The 20554-nt window shown below is 35.4% G+C and overlaps 1 protein-coding gene across 1 annotated transcript in view; it reads left to right on the top strand.

Annotated features, from left to right (window-relative positions):
• LOC117987167 (uncharacterized) overlaps positions 1 to 20554 on the top strand; it is an 80210-nt gene that overhangs the window by 39479 nt on the left and 20177 nt on the right. The window contains exons 26-41 of the mRNA XM_034974126.2: positions 131 to 445; positions 1075 to 1144; positions 1704 to 1968; positions 3350 to 3573; positions 5449 to 5720; positions 6825 to 6980; positions 12477 to 12800; positions 13462 to 13645; positions 14266 to 14507; positions 15411 to 15603; positions 15801 to 15956; positions 17113 to 17292; positions 17459 to 17646; positions 19086 to 19253; positions 19633 to 19776; positions 20058 to 20136. Of these exons, the coding sequence (XP_034830017.2) occupies positions 131 to 445; positions 1075 to 1144; positions 1704 to 1968; positions 3350 to 3573; positions 5449 to 5720; positions 6825 to 6980; positions 12477 to 12800; positions 13462 to 13645; positions 14266 to 14507; positions 15411 to 15603; positions 15801 to 15956; positions 17113 to 17292; positions 17459 to 17646; positions 19086 to 19253; positions 19633 to 19776; positions 20058 to 20136 (3160 nt within the window). The remainder of the gene's footprint in view (positions 1 to 130; positions 446 to 1074; positions 1145 to 1703; positions 1969 to 3349; positions 3574 to 5448; positions 5721 to 6824; positions 6981 to 12476; positions 12801 to 13461; positions 13646 to 14265; positions 14508 to 15410; positions 15604 to 15800; positions 15957 to 17112; positions 17293 to 17458; positions 17647 to 19085; positions 19254 to 19632; positions 19777 to 20057; positions 20137 to 20554) is intronic.

The following is a 20554-nucleotide window of genomic DNA, read 5'->3' as shown; positions in this document are numbered from 1 at the left end:
GAAAAAATAATTATAATTTAATAGTACCTATATCGTCTACTTCATGAATTAATGCTAAATAGATCAGTTTTATTTTCTTTTATTATTCCTGCTTCCAAATTAACTACTACAATATTTCTATGATTTTCAGTATTCCTCCCAATATGCGACCATGGGTATATTGTAGTGGTCTTAGACAAGGCACAGCCGACGATTTCAATTACTTCTGGGGTCAGTATGATGAAGAAGACCTAGCTAGTGAGGTAGTGGTCATGATAAATGCTGCTGGTTGCACAAGCGATCAAGCTAGTTTAGAAAGGTTCTTAGATGCGATTATTTCTGGAAAAGATGTAGTGAGACCGCAAGATTGGAGTGCTGCCTGGAGCTCAGCAGCATCCGGCAATGCAGAAAATCCGATGAGGATGTTTGAGTGGTTGACACGGAATATTAATCAAGTTATAATAGGGTAAGTTCTAAGTAACGTTTCGTGTAGGTATAAAATAGCACAATACTAGTGCAGAAAGGAGGAAGCCTTTCTTATGTATGTCTGTATATTCTTTATTGCACCACAAAACATAAATGACAGGTTACAAAAAAGAAAACTTAAAAAATAAGTACATAGCGATCTCTTCCTGACAACCTTAACTATTTATGTAGTTGAACAAGGAATAGAAATAAGATTGAGTTTTACTAGCGAAGATAGAACGAACAATATTTTATTTATCAAAGTCTTTAAAGTTTTCTTAAAATATTTTACTCAATCTTCTTAAAAATTATCAGATACCTCAAATCAGGTATGGCGGTTCCTCTGGTGCTGCAAATGTTGATGGGGGGCGGTAATCACTTAACATCAGGTGACCTGCATGCTAGTTTGCTCGCAATTTATTTTGTCACATAATGACTGCTTTTAGAGGCTTCGTTAAGTTTACGAATTATAATAATAAAAAAGGGCCAAGCGCATATGCGCTACATGAAACGTGGAAAATAATTTCACATAATTGTGCCTTTTGCTTTTGAAATCCTGGGATCATGGGGCGAGGATGCTAGATCTTATTTGCAATCAAGTACTGTTTCAGATGTATTTACTTGTTTCAGAGTTGAGAGTGCTGCGACACCCATTAGTAACATTGTATCTCGGTTAAGACATGAACAGGAGTTGAATCAGGTTACCTAGTTATTTTTTTCTTCTTAATATCTTTTTCGACAATGATGCTACTGAAGATATTTTTTTTTCATAGACATGGTCATCAGTGACAGACATAGATTATTCTAATTTGCCATGAATTACCAAACGTTAACTTCAAAATAGCAAATTATTTTATTTTATTTTATTTTATTTTATTTTATTTTATTTTATTTTATTTTATTTTATTTTATTTTATTTTATTTTATTTTATTTTATTTTATTTTATTTTATTTTATTTTATTTTATTTTATTTTATTTTATTTTATTTTATTTTATTTTATTTTATTTTATTTTATTTTATTTTATTTTATTTTATTTTATTTTATTTTATTTTATTCAATAAGGAGATAGATTACATACACATACACATAGGCTACATAGGCTTTTTATCCCGTAAAATTAAAGAGTTCTCACGGGATTTTTGAAAACCTAAATCCAGTTATCCAGTTATTTTATATCTTGAACAATGATGTGGAACCTATCATGTGCGAGTCAGACTAGTACCTGACCGGTTTTTCATTTCCTTTTACTGTTACAGTTTTCCGCGTGGCTCGAGCAAAATCGCGAACTTCTTGGATCAGCTTATACGACCGGGATAAATGGAGTAGCTGCTACCAGGAACAATTTTGCATGGACGACACGTCGTGTGGCTGAATTCAGAAGATATTTCGAGACTGGCTATGTAGAAGATGAGATTTCTGATGGCATTGATGATAGTGATGACGATGAAGGTGATGGGGAAGAAGCCGGAGATGGGGAAGGCGGAGGCAATGATGGTTCTGGTGCAAGCATGGCTACACTGAGCATAATAACTCTTATTGCAACCATGAGTGCAAGCTTCATGGCGTAATTTGTGCTTAAGTTAGTTTTGTATTTATGTTATTAAACGTTTCAAAAACTTTGTTTTTGTGTTATTTAAGTCATTAGGTATATTAATTATATCTGGTGAATGCAGTTAAATAAATCAATTGTTGAAATATGGAATCTAAAATAAAATAAATAATAATATGGCAGAACAACATTCGTGACGCCTAATTCCATACGAGTTAACATATTATTTTGTTTAAAATTATTCCATTGTAGTGTTATCTCAGAATTACATCAATGTTGAATGTTCAATCAATGTTAAATTTCGAAAATTTTTATTTTCTAGCATCGAATAAACAAGAGAGAGTATACAACAGTTATATTCTTTAACCTTGAATCTATACCTACCTATTATTATTATAAAGAAGCTGTTGTCTATGAGGCCTGTAACACTATCAATATTATCATGCGATACGTGATACCGCGATCCTTTATCAAGGAAATATTGACGGTATTGACATCAATCCGGTATCCGGTTTTCCTTGAAATCCTTCTTCTTGAATCCAAAAATCGCGATTGATGCTTGAATCCCGAAAACCGACATAGACTACTTTACTCGGTAAAATCAAAGAGTACCCGCGCGACTTTTACGAAATCGCGGGTATACTTAGTTAAGAATAGTAAGTATATCTAGTTAAGAATATATTATACGTTTATATTTTTGACTGCGATCGCACCTGATGGTAAGTGATGACGCAGGGATCAAGCGGGCTAACCTGAAAGGGATATTCCTTTCCATTTTTTTTAACCCATAGATACTCTTAATCATTGTCTACGCACTCAATAATACTTTACTTAATACACTTGATGAGCTATGTAATAAAAAAATAGATTTCTCTAAACAGGCAAAAAAAAGTTCGACGAATAGTACCTACTCGTACCAATAATCAGATCGTAAAAGAACTATATTACCCGTTGGCGTTTTAGATAATTTTATTAAAATTAATCTTTTAGGTACAGCGGTGATAAAAATACCGATTAGTGATAAAAAAAATTGTGTTACAAAAAGAAAAAGAGTGTTAGTTGGACAACTGATGCCATCGTGACCACTATGAGTAAGTTTAAAACATATAAAATTTCAATAAACCGAATAATATTGAAAGTCAATAATATAGACTTTCTTTCTTCCAACTTTTAGCACCTAATTTGAGTAAAAAGTAATGCCCAGTTTTGTCTTTAATTTCAAATGGTACATCGAAACAAGAAAATCAAAAAGAATCATCAAAATCGTTGCTGTTTAAATTAGAAAACAAAATTGCTAAATTGATTCGACTTCTATATGTAAAGTAATCATTTTAATACTTACCTACTTTTTAGGACTCAAAATGAAAGTCACGACTGTACTGGCCCTCCTTATTGGCTTAGTTCATACAGAACCTGGAGAATTTCCAGCAGACTTTGAATTCATTGGTTACACCACCAATGTAGATACACCTAAATACAGATTAAAGGATAACGTGCAACCTACGAATTTCATTGTAGATCTTGATGTTTATTTATCTGAGTCCAGATTCAACGGTGTAATTCAAGTTGAGGTTGAGGTAAGCAATAGTTTACTTTAGTTGCATTCAATGCGAGTTCAGATAGATAGATGAATTTCATTGTAGATCTTGATGTTTATTTATCTGAGTCCAGATTCAACGGTGTAATTCAAGTTGAGGTTGAGGTAAGCAATAGTTTACTTTAGTTGCATTCAATGCGAGTTCAGATAGATAGATGAATTTCATTGTAGATCTTGATGTTTATTTATCTGAGTCCAGATTCAACGGTGTAATTCAAGTTGAGGTTGAGGTAAGCAATAGTTTACTTTAGTTGCATTCAATGCGAGTTCAGATAGATTGATGAATTTCATTTGTCCATGAAACAACGAAAACTCAATTCATTCAAAAGTAAATCTTTAATGAAGGGAACAAGAGATCACTGTCGACCGCTTTGCGTAAACGCTTAATCTTTATCTGTTATTATTATCTCTTGTGGGAAAACGCAACCTAAATTTATTCTAAATATCAACGATCTTTTGGCCCAACCTCTAAATTTTCAGAGTTATGTACGCTTATCACTTGCTTTAACGGTGAAGGAAAACACCGTGAGGAAACCTGCATGCTTGAGAGTTCCCCATAATGTTCTCAAATGTGTGTGAAGTCAACCAAGCCGCACATGGTCAGCGTGGTAGACTATGGCCAAACCCTTCTCACTTTGAGAGGAGACCCGTGCTCTGTAGTGAGCCGGCAATGGGTTGATCATGATTGGTTCGACTAATATTATGATCAACATCTAATTTGATTGATGAAATGTATGAAGGGACTTTTAGAAACATTCCGAATACTATGGATTATAATATAAAACCATGCGATTTCACAATTATTATATTGCATTAAATAAATTGATGTTATCGTAAAGATTAAGATAAAATTATCAATAAGAGTGCTGAAATTATATTGACAATAATATTTATAATATAAAGATAATAAAGATATACAAAATAGTAATAATATCTATGAAGATAATTGACAAAACCGGTTAACCCTGACGGCATGACTTTGCTCGGATAAGATAGATCGATATCATTGTTTATCATTTTCTAATCTAAATATGTAAAAATAAAAGGTGACTGACTGACTGACTGACTGACTGACTAATGGATCTATCAACGCACAGCTGAAACTACTGAACGGATTGGGCTGAAATTTGGCATGCAGATAGCAATAGCAATTTTCAAAAATCCCTTGTTAGCGGACGTCTACGTCATAATATAAAGATAATTAGACGTCCGCTAAGAAGGGATTTTTGAAAATTCAACCCCTAAGGGAGTGAAATAGGGGGTGGATTTATGTAGTCCACGCGGAGGAAGTCGCAAGCGTAAGCTAGTTTTATAATAAGGAAGAACAGCAAAAAACAGATAAATCGTATTTTTAAAAATCATCAACATGAAATGGTTAAATCTTTACTGAAATAATAATAATTAGAAAATGATAAATTAATAATGATAATATTGGATATAAGGACCTGGAGAGTGACATAGGCTAATTTTCATGCCGGAAAATCAAAGGGTTCCCACGGGATTTTTTAAAGCCTCCATCCACGTGGACGATGTTAAGTCATTACCACCGCCCATGAATATTTGCAGCACCAGAGGAACTGCCGATGCGTTGCCGGCCTTTCAGAATTTTTTTGGTTCGCGCCTTGAATAACCCCATGTTATACAATGAATCAAAAGTTTAATTTGCTGTAATCTGCTGAAACAGGTCGAATCTGTATAATGCAACATGCAACATGCAAAATGCATGATGATACAGATTCAACCTGTTTCAGCGGATTATAGCAAATTAAACCTTAGGTTCATTGTATAACATGGACTTCCGCAAAGTAACGCCTGCTTCTATAGAACATTTAACCCAACATGGGGTTTGTTTCAGACGAAAGAAAATCTTACTCAAATTGTTATTCATCAAAATGTAGTTTCCGTGAATGCTGTAACTGTAATAGATGCCAATGATCGGCCAGTAATCCTGCAGACTCCAAATTCATTCGAAACAGATGACTACTATGAAATATTAAAGATAAATTTCGCGTCCACTTTACTGATTGGTCGTTATACTATAACAATCGACTATGCAGGACAAATCAACGAGAATCCACATGACCGCGGATTTTACAAAGGCTATTATTACGCTGGTAATACACGCCGGTAAGAATATTCTAATGTACCTATTTATAAAGTCAAAGTCAAATTCAAATGATTTATTCAAAATAGGTAATAAATTACTCTTATTGATTGGCTAGTATAGTGTTAGATTTGTAAGATATAGTGGTGATAATTATAACGCAAACTTAAAACTAAAGCTACGAGGGTTCCAAACGCGCCCAGGTCTGAGAAGAGCCCGCAACAAACTCAGCAGGGTATTCTTTTTATTATAACCACTTTACAAAATTATTGAAACTTATTAGAACTATCACAAAGTCGTTAAGCAACTCATTCCCAAGCTTGCTTATCATTTAAATAATCCTTTACATTGTAATAGGATTATAAATTTACGAATATTTTAATCCTACTAATTATAAATGTGAAAGTGTGGATGTTTGGATACTTGGTTGTTTAGATGTTTGGATGTTTGTTACTCAATCACGCAAAAACGGCTGAACGGATTTGGATGAAATTTGGAATGGAGATAGATTGTACCCTGGATTAACACATACCCTCTAACAAATAAACCTGGAATAGCGGTGGAATAGTTTTGTCTTTCTCTGTCATCAGTAATTTGACATTTGAAGGCAAAAGACAAAACATTATATATAACTATTCCACCGCTATTCCAGGTTTATTTGTTAGAGGGTTAGGGTACTTTTTATCCCGCAAAATCAAAGAGTTCCCACGGGATTTTTAAAAACCTAATTCCACGGGAACGAAGTTGCGGGCATCATGTCTACTGAATAGGTCGGATTTGGATTAGAGACTAGAAGTGCATAAGCAATATCCGAGTTCGGCCCGAGTATTTTATATTCGTATTTTCACGGACTCGGATCGGGCTCGGATGACTATAACCTAACGGCGGTCACGCACTCATCCGATCCGATAAAAATAAGTCCCTTTTTGTTTTGTATGGTAGCTTATGAGTTATGACACAATATCGTAGATATTTTTTAATATCCTTATTTTCACGGACTCGGATCGGATGAGTGCGTAACTGCCGTTAGAATTAGACTATAGGTATAACTCAATTTAAAAAAGCGTGGAGTAGCATTTATATTGTTTTGTCTAGGTCAGGCTCATAAGTTATTTATCTCTTTGCAGCGAGTATGCTACAACACAGTTTCAACCCTACCATGCAAGAAAAGCTTTCCCATGTTTCGATGAACCTCAATTTAAATGTCCGTTTACGATTTCTATTACGCGCGATTCATCCCTTAACCCCACTTTTTCTAACATGGCTATAGAAAAAACAGAAATGTAAGTATATTAATTATTTATTTAGTATCTTCAAAGTATATTCTTCAAGCTGTGATAGCCTAATGGTTAGGACATCCACGTCGTAAACGGAGGTCGATGCCGGGCACGCACCTCTAACTTCTCGGAGTTACGAGTATGTGCGGTTTAGGAAATTAAATTTCACTTGCTTTAACGGTGAAGGAAAACATCGTGAGGAAACCTGCATACCTTAGTGTTCTCCATAATGTTCTCAAAGGTGTGTGAAGTCTGCCAATCCGCACTTGGCCAGCACTTGGTGGTAGACTATGGTCAAAACCCTTCTCACTCTGAAAGGAGACCCGTGCTCTGTAGTGAGCCGGTGAAAGGTTGAACATGTGATGATGAGTATCTTCAAAGCTTATTAATTTCAATTGTGTTTGATTACCTCCCTGGCGCAGTGGTGAGTGCCGTGGTCTTATATGTGGGAGGTCCCGGGTTCGATTCCCGATAGAGGCAGTTTGGGAATTTATATTTATATACATTTCGGGCGGGCGGATGGTGGGTTCTTCGAGTGGGTTTGGGCGGGCGGGTGGTCGGCCGGACGGACGGACGGACAGACAGGCAGACAAGAAAATGATTCTATAAAGGTTCCGTTTTTACTTTTGAGATACGGAAGCCTAAAAATCGTATTTCTGGCTACAATTTATATATATATAAATCCCGCAGATTGCTAATGCGCGTAACGTCAGGACTAGACTGAAGTTTCGAGCTGATGGTATATTTTTATTTCGGCTGACGTCAAATGACGTCATTTCGATGTTAATGAGACATGGTTCCAGCGCAATAGCAATTTGCGGGATTGTAACGTTGAGTTAAATAAAATAATGTTTCTTTAAATTATCTGGCTTTATTTTAATATTTACACTTGGATTATCTTAGTAATTAATATTAATACAATGAGCTTAGTGTGCACGGATCTGGCCAACTCTTACAAGTGAAAGTCTATCAATTGACGTTGACACATGACAGGTGACACCTACGTACGACATTGACAATAATTGGTCACTTGTCTATGAGTTGTCTCTGCTACATCATCCCCTTTTATTTTTTAAAAAAAATATCTACATAATCATCCAGTTACAATTTTGAAAAATTACTTACATATATCATCCCCTTTTAATTTTACATAACTAATCATCCCCTTTTAAATTTACAATTTACATAATTATTACTTAATTAATTTTATAATATTATTGTGCCACACTTCTTAAATTTACTACAATTATTGACTCTTAAACTACCCATTCAACCAGCGATGGACAGCCTGTCTGATTGAAACACAAAGTCTACGCCGCCGGTCGAATATGAAACGAGGTTCTAGTATATTGTACATTATTTTTGTCTATTATTACATATGCTCTATATCCATTATATCTAACAATTTCGCCTTCTGACCAAATATTCTTACTTGGCTCTTTTTTGAACCAAACTTTTTGCCCTACAGTAAACCTACTTTTAAATCGACTTGTCTTATTATAATTTTTTATATTTCTAGTTTGTACATTATTAAACTGTTGAGTTACATTCTGATTTAACTTAGGTGTTAGGTATTGTGAGCTAACAATCAACTTAGTTTTTAAATTTCTATTCATTAGTAGCTGACTGGGGGAAAAATTTGTACCAGAAACGGGAGAAGCCCGATATTGTAATAATGCTAGCCTTACATCAGTTCTATCTTCGTGGCATTTTGTTAGCATTTTCTTCGCAATTTGTACCCCTCGTTCAGCCATACCATTCGCTTGGGCATATCTTGGACTAGTATAAGTAAATTTAAATCCCCAATTATGTGCAAACTCTTTACATTCCCTCGAATCAAATGGAACATGGTCAGATATTATTTCTGCAGGTATTCCATGAGTACTAAAAATATCTTTTAATGTATTAATTACACTTGTAGCAGTTTTACTGGATATGTATTTTATCTCTAACCATTTAGAATAATAGTCATATACTACTAAATAACTTTTCCTTCTAAAGTCCATGATATCTATACCTAATTTTAAAAATGGAAGGTTGGGAACTTGATGTGATAATAATGGCTCTTTAACATTACTATTATGATGCGTTTGGCAAGGAAAGCATTTCTTAACATACTCTTCAATGTGAGAGTCCATATAAGGCCAGTAATACAACCTTCTAGCTGTCTGCTTCATTTTTGACATACCTACATGCCCTTCATGTAAAGTTTTAATGACATTCAATCTTAAACACTTCGGTACTATTAACCTATCATTATAGAAGACTAAATTATCGTCCACACTAAGTTCAGCTCTTAATTTATGATAACTTCTTATTACATCTGGAATATGAGAAATTTTGTCCGGCCAACCATTCTGTATAAATTCAATTATTTTTAATAACTCTTCATCTTTAGAACTTTCTGAGATTAATACTAATTTTTGTTCATCTGTGCATTCTAATTTCTGTGCTAACCCTATACAGTGTATGACTTCATACATATAAGAATCATCTGTATCATTACACTCCTGATACGACCTTGATAACAAATCTGCTATGTACATTTGTTTACCTTGTAAATATTTAAATTCAAAATTATATTTTAATAACTTTAACTTTAATCTCTGTAGTCTAGGAGACGGTACCTCATGTAAATGCTTTTTTAATAAACTTTCTAAAGGTTTATGATCATTAACTACGGTAATCTTATGACCATAGATATAATAATGAAATTTCTTAGTTGCCCATACTATACTTAACAACTCTTTTTCAATTTGGGAAAAATTACATTCTGCAGGTGTTAAACTTCTTGAAGCAAAGCAAACTGGTTTACCATTTTGAAGTAAACAGCATCCGAGACCACTCTTTGATGCGTCACACTGAATCGTTATAGGCAATTTACTGTTAAAATTCTGTAAAATGGGTGCTTGGCTTAATTTAATTTTAATATTATTATAAACATTTTCATGAACTTCCGTCCATAACCACTCAACATCTTTCTTTAATAATATCTGAAGCGTTGATGCAATATCAGCCAAGTTAGGTATAAATTTTCTTAAATAATTGACCATGCCAAGGAAAATCTGTAACTCTTTTTTATTATTAGGACTTTTCATATTAATAATTGCACTTACCCGCTCTGGGTCTATTTGCATACCTTTCTCAGAAAAAATATGGCCAAAATACTTCACCTCTTTTAATTTATATTGAAATTTATTCTTATTAAAGCGAACATTATGTTCTCTAGCCCGTTCAAAAACCTTTTTTAATATTGCATCATGCTCTTGTTCAGTTTCACCACATATTAACAAATCATCACAGTACACTATCACGCCTGGAATATCTCCAAAGGCTGTTTCACTATATTTTTGGAAAATTTCCGGTGCTACTGATAAACCAAATGGCATTCTTAGGAACTTATAACAACCAAATGGACTATTAAATGTACATAAATCATTCGAATCTTCTGAAAGTTTAATATTATAAAAACCATCGGATAAATCTAGCACTGAAAAATACTTTTTATTACAAAGTTTAGTTATAATTTCATCAATGGTGGGAATCAAATGATGTTCTCTTATTAATACTTTATTAAGATCTTTAGGATCTAAACAAATTCTAAGCGAACCATCTTTCTTTTCTATAATAACCAAGTTGCTTACAAAACTTTTAGGGTGATCGACCTTCGCGATGACTTTGTGCTTCACCAGAGCTTCCAACTTGTCCGCAAGGCGATCCTTCAGTGCGTTAGGCACTCGCCGTGGGGGTCGCACCACAGGCTCCACGCCGGGTTGAATGCGTAGCTGCAGTGAGCTCTTAAACTCCCCGACTCCCTGAAACAGTTCGTTATTCATATTAACAATTGAGTCTTTACTCATTTTCATATTAGTATTAGTGCAACTTGTAAATGTATTAATATTATTATTAGTATTTAAGAGCCTAAGCTTTACCAAAGAGCTTAGCCCTAGGATCGGTCTAACCGGTTCATTAATAATTAAAAACTCAGTGTTGAACCACTCATTGTTATTAATATTATTATTAGAATATACTTTTAATGTGACCTTTCCTATAGGAAATAATTTTCCTCCACCAAAGACTTCTATTATGGTTTTTGTCTCAGACATTTTTATTTTTGTCTCATCATCGACAATTTTTTTAAGGTCCCGCAAACTCAAAACATTTATTTGGGCCCCCGTGTCACACTTAAAACAGACCCTCTTATTTTCAACTTGCAACAATGTATTCCATTCATTTTTAGTAAAATCTATTGAGTATACTAGTCATAAATCATGAATGTTATTAATATTATCCAGCTTTTGATTCTTAGACATACATCCTACACTAAAATGATTTAATTTTCCACATTTTAAACAAGTTTTTCCAAAGGCTGGACACTGCCTAGGACCATGTACCTTATTACACTTTTTACACTGATAATTGTTTTTATTCAAGTTATTTTTATAATTATTTTGACAATTTTTCTTATTATTAATATTATTATGGGGCCTACTATACTTAGCTTTGCTATTGTTGCTCGCCGGGGTAGTCAGCTGCCGGGTTGTGCTTGCTGCTGCCACCGCATTCACCTCCGAGCTGTGTAGCACCATAAGTTGCTGACTGGACAGCTCCGCTGATCGACATATGTCCAGTGCCTTGTCCAGTGTGAGGTCCTTAATTTCTAATAATTTTTGTTGCACTCGTGTCTGTTTCACGCCGATGACGAGTCTGTCCCGTAACATCCTGTCCTTTTGTTGACCAAAGTTACAGCTGTCTGCCAGTTTTCTTAAGTCTGAGTAAAATGTGTCAAAATTTTCTCCGTCTTGTTGTACTCTTCTATTAAAATTGTAACTTGCCATTACTTCATTACTTTTCGGCTTGAAATATTCGTCGAATAACTTGATAACTTCCTCTAATTTCGGTTTATCTTCTTTTTTTAATACGTTGAGGTATAGTTCCAGGGCTGAAGATCCAATGCAATTTAATAATAATGCTGCTTTTCTTGGTTCAGACAACTTCTCAAAACCCGCCGCCAGCATAAATATCTTAAACGAATCCTTGAATTTTTGCCACTGCTGCCAGCACGTATCCAAATCTTCCAGATCTATTCCTCGCGGCATCTTAAATTCGACACCACACATGTCACCTTGCATCGTAGTCGTTGCCCCGTCAGCCATTGTCTTTGTTCAGTCCAAACTTGTAATCCGTTTTAATCTGATGTTTTGTTCGAAAACGGCTGCGCCATGTAACGTTGTGTTAAATAAAATAATGTTTCTTTAAATTATCTGGCTTTATTTTAATATTTACACTTGGATTATCTTAGTAATTAATATTAATACAATGAGCTTAGTGTGCACGGATCTGGCCAACTCTTACAAGTGAAAGTCTATCAATTGACGTTGACACATGACAGGTGACACCTACGTACGACATTGACAATTGGTCACTTGTCTATGAGTTGTCTCTGCTACATATACTACTGATGCTTGTATTAAAATACTGATGATCGATGATGCTTTTCAGGATTGCACCAGGCCGTATTCGTGAGACCTTCCGACGAACTCCAGTTATTTCCTCATACCTCATAGCTTTCCACGTCAGTGATTTTGTAGCCACCAACACTAGCGCCAGTGATGGCAAACCCTTCCAAATAATTTCCCGCCCAGGTGTCACCAATCAACATGGCTACGCTGCGGATATAGGCAAAAAGATTACCAATGGGATGGATGAATATTTCGACGTGAAGTACTATGATATGGGTCAAGGAGAACCCATGAAAAATGATCATATTGCGTTACCAGATTTTCCATCCGGTGCTATGGAAAATTGGGGAATGGTGAACTATAGGTAAGTATCGTTAATCAGTATGATGAATGGTCGGATTTATAAAATTTTATATTGAGCAATTAAAAAAATGTATCGATAAGATAGCATAATTAATTATTATTTATTGTTAAAATCTGATTTGTTTTTACATAGACTCTTTAATTTGTTATAATACAAAATTTTGATTATAACAAATTGTTATCATTATCTATAAGCAACTTATCAAATTTAACTACTAGTAATTTTTTTTGTCAAACGTCGAAACGCTCGCTTAGTATGAATACCTTATATTATTATGTGCAAATACATAGACGTGACGTCATAAACATTTGACGTAATTTGACGCACATTTAAAATGGTTAAAAAACTTAAAACTTACAGCAGACGTGGATTTTACGAATTTGGGAAGGCTATTTTAATAATGACTAGGAAATAATTTATTTTTGACATGAGTATTATCCCAATACTTTTCTTTACAAGCAGTACAGCGCGACTAGGCTCTCTTGGCACTTGAATGACACTGACAGGGGGGCGCTGTTGTAGAACAAAGGATTAGAGTATCCAAACAAGAACAAAGGGGACACTTGACGGCAACAATAGTTCCGATTTTCGCCACGCGACCAGATAGCCTTGTCGTACTAAAAGTAGGTACCTATATCGACTTTCTTCATATCTTTTTCAGAGAGGCTTACTTGCTGTACGATGAAGACCATACAAATATTTTGGACCAAATATTTATGGCCACCATTGTGGCCCACGAACTGGCCCATAAATGGTTTGGCAATTTAGTGACATGTTTCTGGTGGAGTAACCTGTGGCTAAATGAGTCTTTTGCGAGTTACTTTGAGCATTTTGGCGCACACATGGTAATTATTTATTGAACAAAATGCTGTACTAATTAAATAAATATTCTTTTAGCCTGTTGTATTTCAGCGGTCCCATATAAGACAGACCTCTTAACCTGGATCCTTATTGTATTTCTACGCTATCTTTTCGAAATTATATAAACACTAGATTTAAGTTTCTCAAAAATCCCGTAGGAAATCTTTAGTTTTCCGGGGTAAAAAGTAGCCCTTCCCGGGATGTAAGCTAACTAGTAACTCTGTACCAAATTTCATCAAAATCGGTTAAACTGATAGATTTTATTTTATATATACTAGATGACGCCCGCGACTTCGTCCGAGTGGATTTAGGTTTTTTAAATCCCGTGGGAAATCTTTAATTTTCCGAGATAAAAAGTAGCATGTCCTTCCCCGAGATATAAGCTATCTCTGTACCAAATTTCATCAAAATCGGTTGAACGGTTGGGCCGTGGAAATCCAGCAGACAGACAGACAGACGCATCGCATTTATAATATTAGTATGGATCTGGACTATGTAGAGAAGAGATAGAGAAGTATGGATAGTAGTAGGTATGGATGTGCAGGCTTTTCAAAGTAAAAAATGTTTCCTATTTTTGATAATACTTATCAAACAACTCTTTCAGGCTGATCCGTCTCTAGAACTGGATGATCGCTTCATTCTAAGCCAAGTACAAAGAGCTTTAGGTGCTGACGCTAGCCCAAGTGTCAACCCAATGAACTGGACGGGAGTCGCCGACAATCCGTCAATCTCATCGCACTTCAGTACCACGAGCTACGTCAAAGGCGCCTCCGTCTTAAGGACTATTGAACATTTGATCGGCTACACGACCTTCAGGAACGCTTTAAGATATTACTTGAAAGATAAGTGAGTCTACAAATACTACAGTTCTTGCAATTCACGAAGCCGAGTCAATTTTACTTGTGGTTAGGTCGTAAACATATTATGAACATTGCGTAAATGTGCGTGCATGTCCGACCAATCAGTCGCGAGCAAGCGCTCGCAAACGCACACATTTACTTCACTTTACGTGTACCGATACGACTTAAACACAAGCATGAGCCACTCGCCTTCGTGAAATGCAAAAATACATAATATCAAAAATTGCGGACCGGCAGGATTTGAACCCGCATTTAGAAATTTCCTTGAAATGTAGATAATAAAAAAGAAAATAAAAATCTTTTTTATTCGTATAAACTTTTACAAGCACTTACGAATAGTCGGATGCATCTACCACTGGTTCGGAATGCCTTTCCTACCGAGAAGAACCAGCAAGAAACTCGGCGGTTGCTCTTTTCAAATATTTGATATAGGTACTATATATTATATATTGTAATAGGATAACATAGAATAGTGATCACAACAAAGAGAAGGCGCCATTGTAAAAGGTCCTCTTGCGTTTGTAGGGTTCCATACTTGAAGGTTGCAAACGGGACCCTATTTCCATCTATTAACTACTAAGTCTGTCTGTCAGCGGGCTGTATTTCATGAACCGAGATAGGTAGAAAGTTGAAATTTTGATAAAATGTGTATTTATATTGCCGCTACAACAACTAATAATAAAAATTTCAAAATGGCTGCCATGAAAATAAAAAAATAAAAAGTGTCATTTCTTGTACGATGATACGGTAATGTTCTTGTGCGAGTCTGACTCACACTTGGCCGATTTTTTTATTTCAGTCAGTTTTAGGACTACTTAGTAGTTCTAGCACTTAGACAGTCTGTCTAGGTAGGTATTGTTTTACAAAAACAAAAATGATTTTCTTTCAGTGCCTACGGTATTGGTTACCCAATAGATATGTACAATGCTCTGAGAAAAGCAGTAGCAGAAGATGCCACGTTCCCAATCATCTATCCCGACCTGGATATTGGCGATATCCTGGATAGCTGGATACAGAATCCTGGGTCACCAGTCCTCAATGTTGATGTCAATATGGCAACTGGTCTTATTAGTATATCTCAGGTAAGATTTTATTTTAGAGAGTGAGACGTCTATACAGCTATCATGTAACTTGACTCAGGATGTTTCACAGAATGGTCTCGCGCTAAATCGCAGTAAAATTTAAAATATCATAACTTTTTTTAAGTATATTTTTTCATCACAAAAAGATTGCCACTTCTTGATCCGAGTGTTTTTTAATCATTTATTTCTGAAACCAGGAACGCTTCCAATTGTCTGGAACTCCACCAAATCATCTTTGGCATATCCCAATCACATGGACACATGGAGGTAGCCCTAACTTCAACAATCTGAAGCCAACTATGGTCCTAACTACTAGAAATACAACTATTCAGAATGTGCCTGGCCATCATTGGGTCGTTTTTAATCTTCAACAGTCTGGTAAATACCTCGCACTTTACACTGATATTATTTATTTTATATATTATTTATTTGTGTGTGTGTGTGTGCGTGTACGTGTGCGTGTGCGTATGCGAGTGCGTATGTGCGTGTGTGTGTATGTGTGTAGGTTTGTTACTCTTTCACGCAAAAACTACTAGATGGATTTGGCTGAAATTTAGAATAGAGATGGTTATACCCTGGATTAACACATATGCAACTTTTTATCCCAGAAAATCTAAGAGTTCCCACGGAGTTTTTAAAAATTATATACCTACACGCGAACGAAGTCACGAGCATCTCATAATTATTTTATTAATTACTAGCTTATGCTCGCGACGTTTCGTGTGGACTACACAAATTTCGACGTCCAATTTCACCCCCGGGATTGGAATTTCAAAAATCCTTTCTTAGCGGATGCCTACGTCATGAATTGATAGCTGCATGCCAAATTTCAGCCCGATCCTTCCAGTAGTTTGAGCTGTGCGTTGATAGATCAGTCAGTCATCTATCTTATCTCTACGAGAGATGAGTGCTTCCCTGCTAATTTTGTAATTTTTCAGGTTTATACCGAGTGAACTATGATGACCACAACTGGGAAATGATCGCATCACAACTGCGCAGAAACAGAAATGTTATTCATAAGCTTAGCAGATCTCAGGTAAATGCTCTTACGACAAGCATAGCATCCATTTTTTTTTATAGAGATAGTGAGCAAACGAGCATGCGGTTCACCTGATGTTAAGTGATTACCGCCGCCCATGAACATTTGCAGCACAGAGGAATCGCCGATGCGTTGCCAGCCTTTTAGGAATTAGTTGGTACGCCCCTTGAATAACCCCATGTTATAATCTAGTGGGAACACCGCCGACGCCATCTACAGATGCCGTGTGGAACATTATTATCTATTCTATTCGTTATCTACCTGGCTTCCCTTGCAGATATCTTCATTTAGAATTTCACTCTTCTGGAATAGCTATTAGTCTCGCCGTTGAAACTTTTTTCTTTTTCATCTTCACTTATAGCGTTGAAACATTGACGCAGATCGGAACGAGATACCTATGGCCTATGATGATAACGATGATGATAAAAAATTACTGGAAAGGTACTAAACTGTTTAATTTTCTATTTTAGATTGTGAACGACGTTTTGTTTTTCCTTCGAGCGGGCAAAATGAAAGTAAATCGCGTGTTCGACGTGCTGTCGTTCCTGAAGGACGAGAGCGACTACTACGTGTGGAACGGAGCTTTGGCTCAGCTGGATTGGATCAGAAGCAGATTGGAACATCTACCTGCAGCTCATGAGGAATTTAGTGTAAGTCCGTAGCAAATTGATGTGCTCTCAAACAAACGATAGTTTCGTTTGTTTGAGAGCAATTTTGCAGGCGATTATTTTGTTATTTGTAAATGATGTCCAAGTATTTTAATACTGCTTTGCTAAAATATTGCATTGAAAAAACAAAGTATTCAATAATTTACAGGCGTACATTCTGGAGCTACTCGGTGGAGCTATCAAGCAGCTGGGTTACGATCAAAAAGCCAATGAAACAGTCTCCATGATTCAAAATAGAATGCAAATCTTGAACTATGCCTGTGAACTTGGACATGAGGGTTGCGTCAGTGACAGCCTCAATAAATGGCAAACCTTCAGATCTAACCCTAACAATCTGTGAGTATATTATACTAGCGACCCGCCCTGGCTTCGCATGGGTGGCAATGTACTTATGTAGTGTCACTTCCATAATAAAATAATATAATAAAAAAGCCTTTATTCTAATACGTTATACGTTAATACAATGATTATTATTATTAAAATTAATATTAACAAATTACTACAATTCTAAATCATGTCAATAATAATAGAGGTCAATTATGTGTATATTTGAAAGTAACAATTTTTATGTCAGTCAACGATAAATAAAATAAAATAAAATTATAAAATTTAACCTCGGATAATTTTCAATTTACGTATTAGTCGCCGCTACGGCGTAGGCCTCCCCCAAATCTTTCCAGCGCTTTCTGTCCCTAGCTTGCCGCATCCAGTCAGGTCCACATACCTCTGAGAAAATGTCTCGCCATCTCTTTTGTCACTTCCATACTAATATTGTAAATGGGACCACCGCCGCCTCCGTCTCGTTTTGTTGCGCGTAATATTTTTTAATTTTCGATGGAAGCTTGATTTCTTCCGACATTTTGTTCAAATATCGTCATATTTCAACAAATTAATACAAACCAATATTAAATTATACATATAAACCTTCCTCTTGAATCACTCTATCTATTTGTGGAAACCGCATTAAAATCCGTGGCGTAGTTTAAAAGATCTACGCGTTCATACATACAGACAGCGGGAAGCGACTTTATTTTATACTATGTAGAGATGTAATCATGATAATATTTGTACCCCACTTCCAAAAAACCGGCCAAGTGCGAGTCAGACTCGCGCACTTCAGGAATTTGTTGGTCCGCCACTTGAATAACCCCATGTTTAATCTGATACTGCATAAATCCCAACCCAACTTGCATTAAATTGAATTTACTGCCAGTACAGTGTACACCTTTAATAATTACTTTAATGAGTGAGAACATTCTCCTTTTTAGGGTTCCGTACCTCAACAGGAAAACGGAACCCTTATAGGATCACTTTGTTGTCTGTCTTTCTGTCAAGAAACCTACAGGGTACTTCCCGTTGACCTAGAATCATGAAATTTTGCAGCTAGGTAGATCTTATAGCAGACATTAGGGAAAAATTTGTGGTCACATCAGAAAAAAAATTAAAAAGTGTTTTTAACAAATAATTAGTATTTTCAACTTATAAAGTAAGATTATTATACCAAGTGGGATATAACTCGTACATTCTAAAACAGATTTTTATTTATTTTCATGCATAATAGTTTTTGATTTATTATGCAAAATGACGATAAAATACGACTCTAGTACGGAACCCTCGGTGCGCGAGCCCGACTCGCACTTTGCCGGTTTTCTTATTATTTAAGCACAGAATAATATACTAGAATAATACACTTTAAGAGACATTTAACGGAAGCGGAGTACTGGTACATTACTAGAACTATTTTGTTTTACTTAATGCTTTTTTTAACGTTTCAGAGTCCCCAAAAACGCTCGTCGCTACGTCTACTGCACCGGTCTGCGTCAAGGCAATGCCTCTGACTACAACTTCCTGTTCGAGAGATACAACAGTTCTCAGAACACCGCCGACATGGTTGTTATGCTTCGCACCCTCGCATGCACCAAGGATAGTCCTTCATTGACACAGTTAGTGGTTTTGAAGTTTTTGCTCAGCATGTTGAATTCACAGTGCTATAAATCTGTCAGGCTAAACAAAAAACTCCAACCTATGTTAGGCTCAGATTGATCGCCAGCATGAGTTTATCTAAATATATAAAATGAAAGCTGCCTGACTGACTGACTGACTGTCTGATCTATCAACGTACAGCTCAAACTACTGGATGGATCGAGCTGAAAGGAGACCGACCAGGTTTTCCCCTCCAACTTTAATATGATATGATAATCTTCAAGTTAGAGTAAAAAGGCATCTTCTAGGCGCTCCATCTTAAGCTATCTTGGATTACAGTCAAGGGCTAGTCTATGCCTATATTTAAAAAAAACCTTAAATAATTTATTATCTTTTCAGCTACCTCTTCCAATCGATGCATAGTGACAAAATAAGAATCCACGACCGAACAAATGCATTTAGCTACGCTCTTCAAGGAAATAAAGAGAATCTAAAGATTGTGCTCGACTTTTTATATAATAACTATCGAGGAATTAGAGAAGCGTAAGTATTATTGGCAAATTTTATTCTTAATGTTATCGTCTTGTCCCTAAGATATGGGATCTCCTAGTTTAGGGGCCAGGACTCCATTTAAGTTAAATGTAAGGATTTTTGTGATAAATAAATATTCATATTCATATTCATTCAGTTTCGTCATCAACACCCCTAAAAACCTCTAGTCAAGTATAATTTTTCAATAGAATTTTTTGATTACAGGCTATCTTCGAGTACTTTTCAATGAGAAAATATTATGATATTAATGTTCACTTTTGGTTTTCGTTTAGGTATGGTGGTGAGGCTAGACTGTCGGTCGCAATAAATGCGCTAGCATCTTACTTGACTGATTATAGAGATATTGTTGCAGTAAGTTATTAATTATTGTTATTTTATTTTATAAATTAAGACTTAAAGTTATGGGTATGTTAACCTGATTAAAAAAAAAAATAACATAAGAAATATGTTCCAGTGGAAATTATCCTATTTTTATGTTCAAAAAAATATTTGTCGTTTACCCATTATGACATCATTATTCGCTTTCCGTACAGTGTGACGCTAATAATTAAATGTATTAAAAGTAAATAAAAATCATGGTTTTTTAAATAATTCACTTTAATAATGAATTACTCGCGCGCTGAGGGTTCCGCAGTACAATCGTGTTTTATCGACATTTCGCACGATAAATCAAAAACTACTAACTAGATCTCGTTCAAACCAATTTTCGGTGGAAGTTTGCATGGTAATGTACATCATATATTTTTTTTAGTTTTATCATTCTCTTATT

Source organism: Maniola hyperantus, chromosome 12, assembly GCF_902806685.2.
Source record: "Maniola hyperantus chromosome 12, iAphHyp1.2, whole genome shotgun sequence".
In the NCBI taxonomy this organism is placed as follows: domain Eukaryota; kingdom Metazoa; phylum Arthropoda; class Insecta; order Lepidoptera; family Nymphalidae; genus Maniola; species Maniola hyperantus.
The sequence above is the reverse complement of the archived record's forward strand: the minus strand, read 5'-3'. Positions and strand labels throughout refer to the sequence as shown.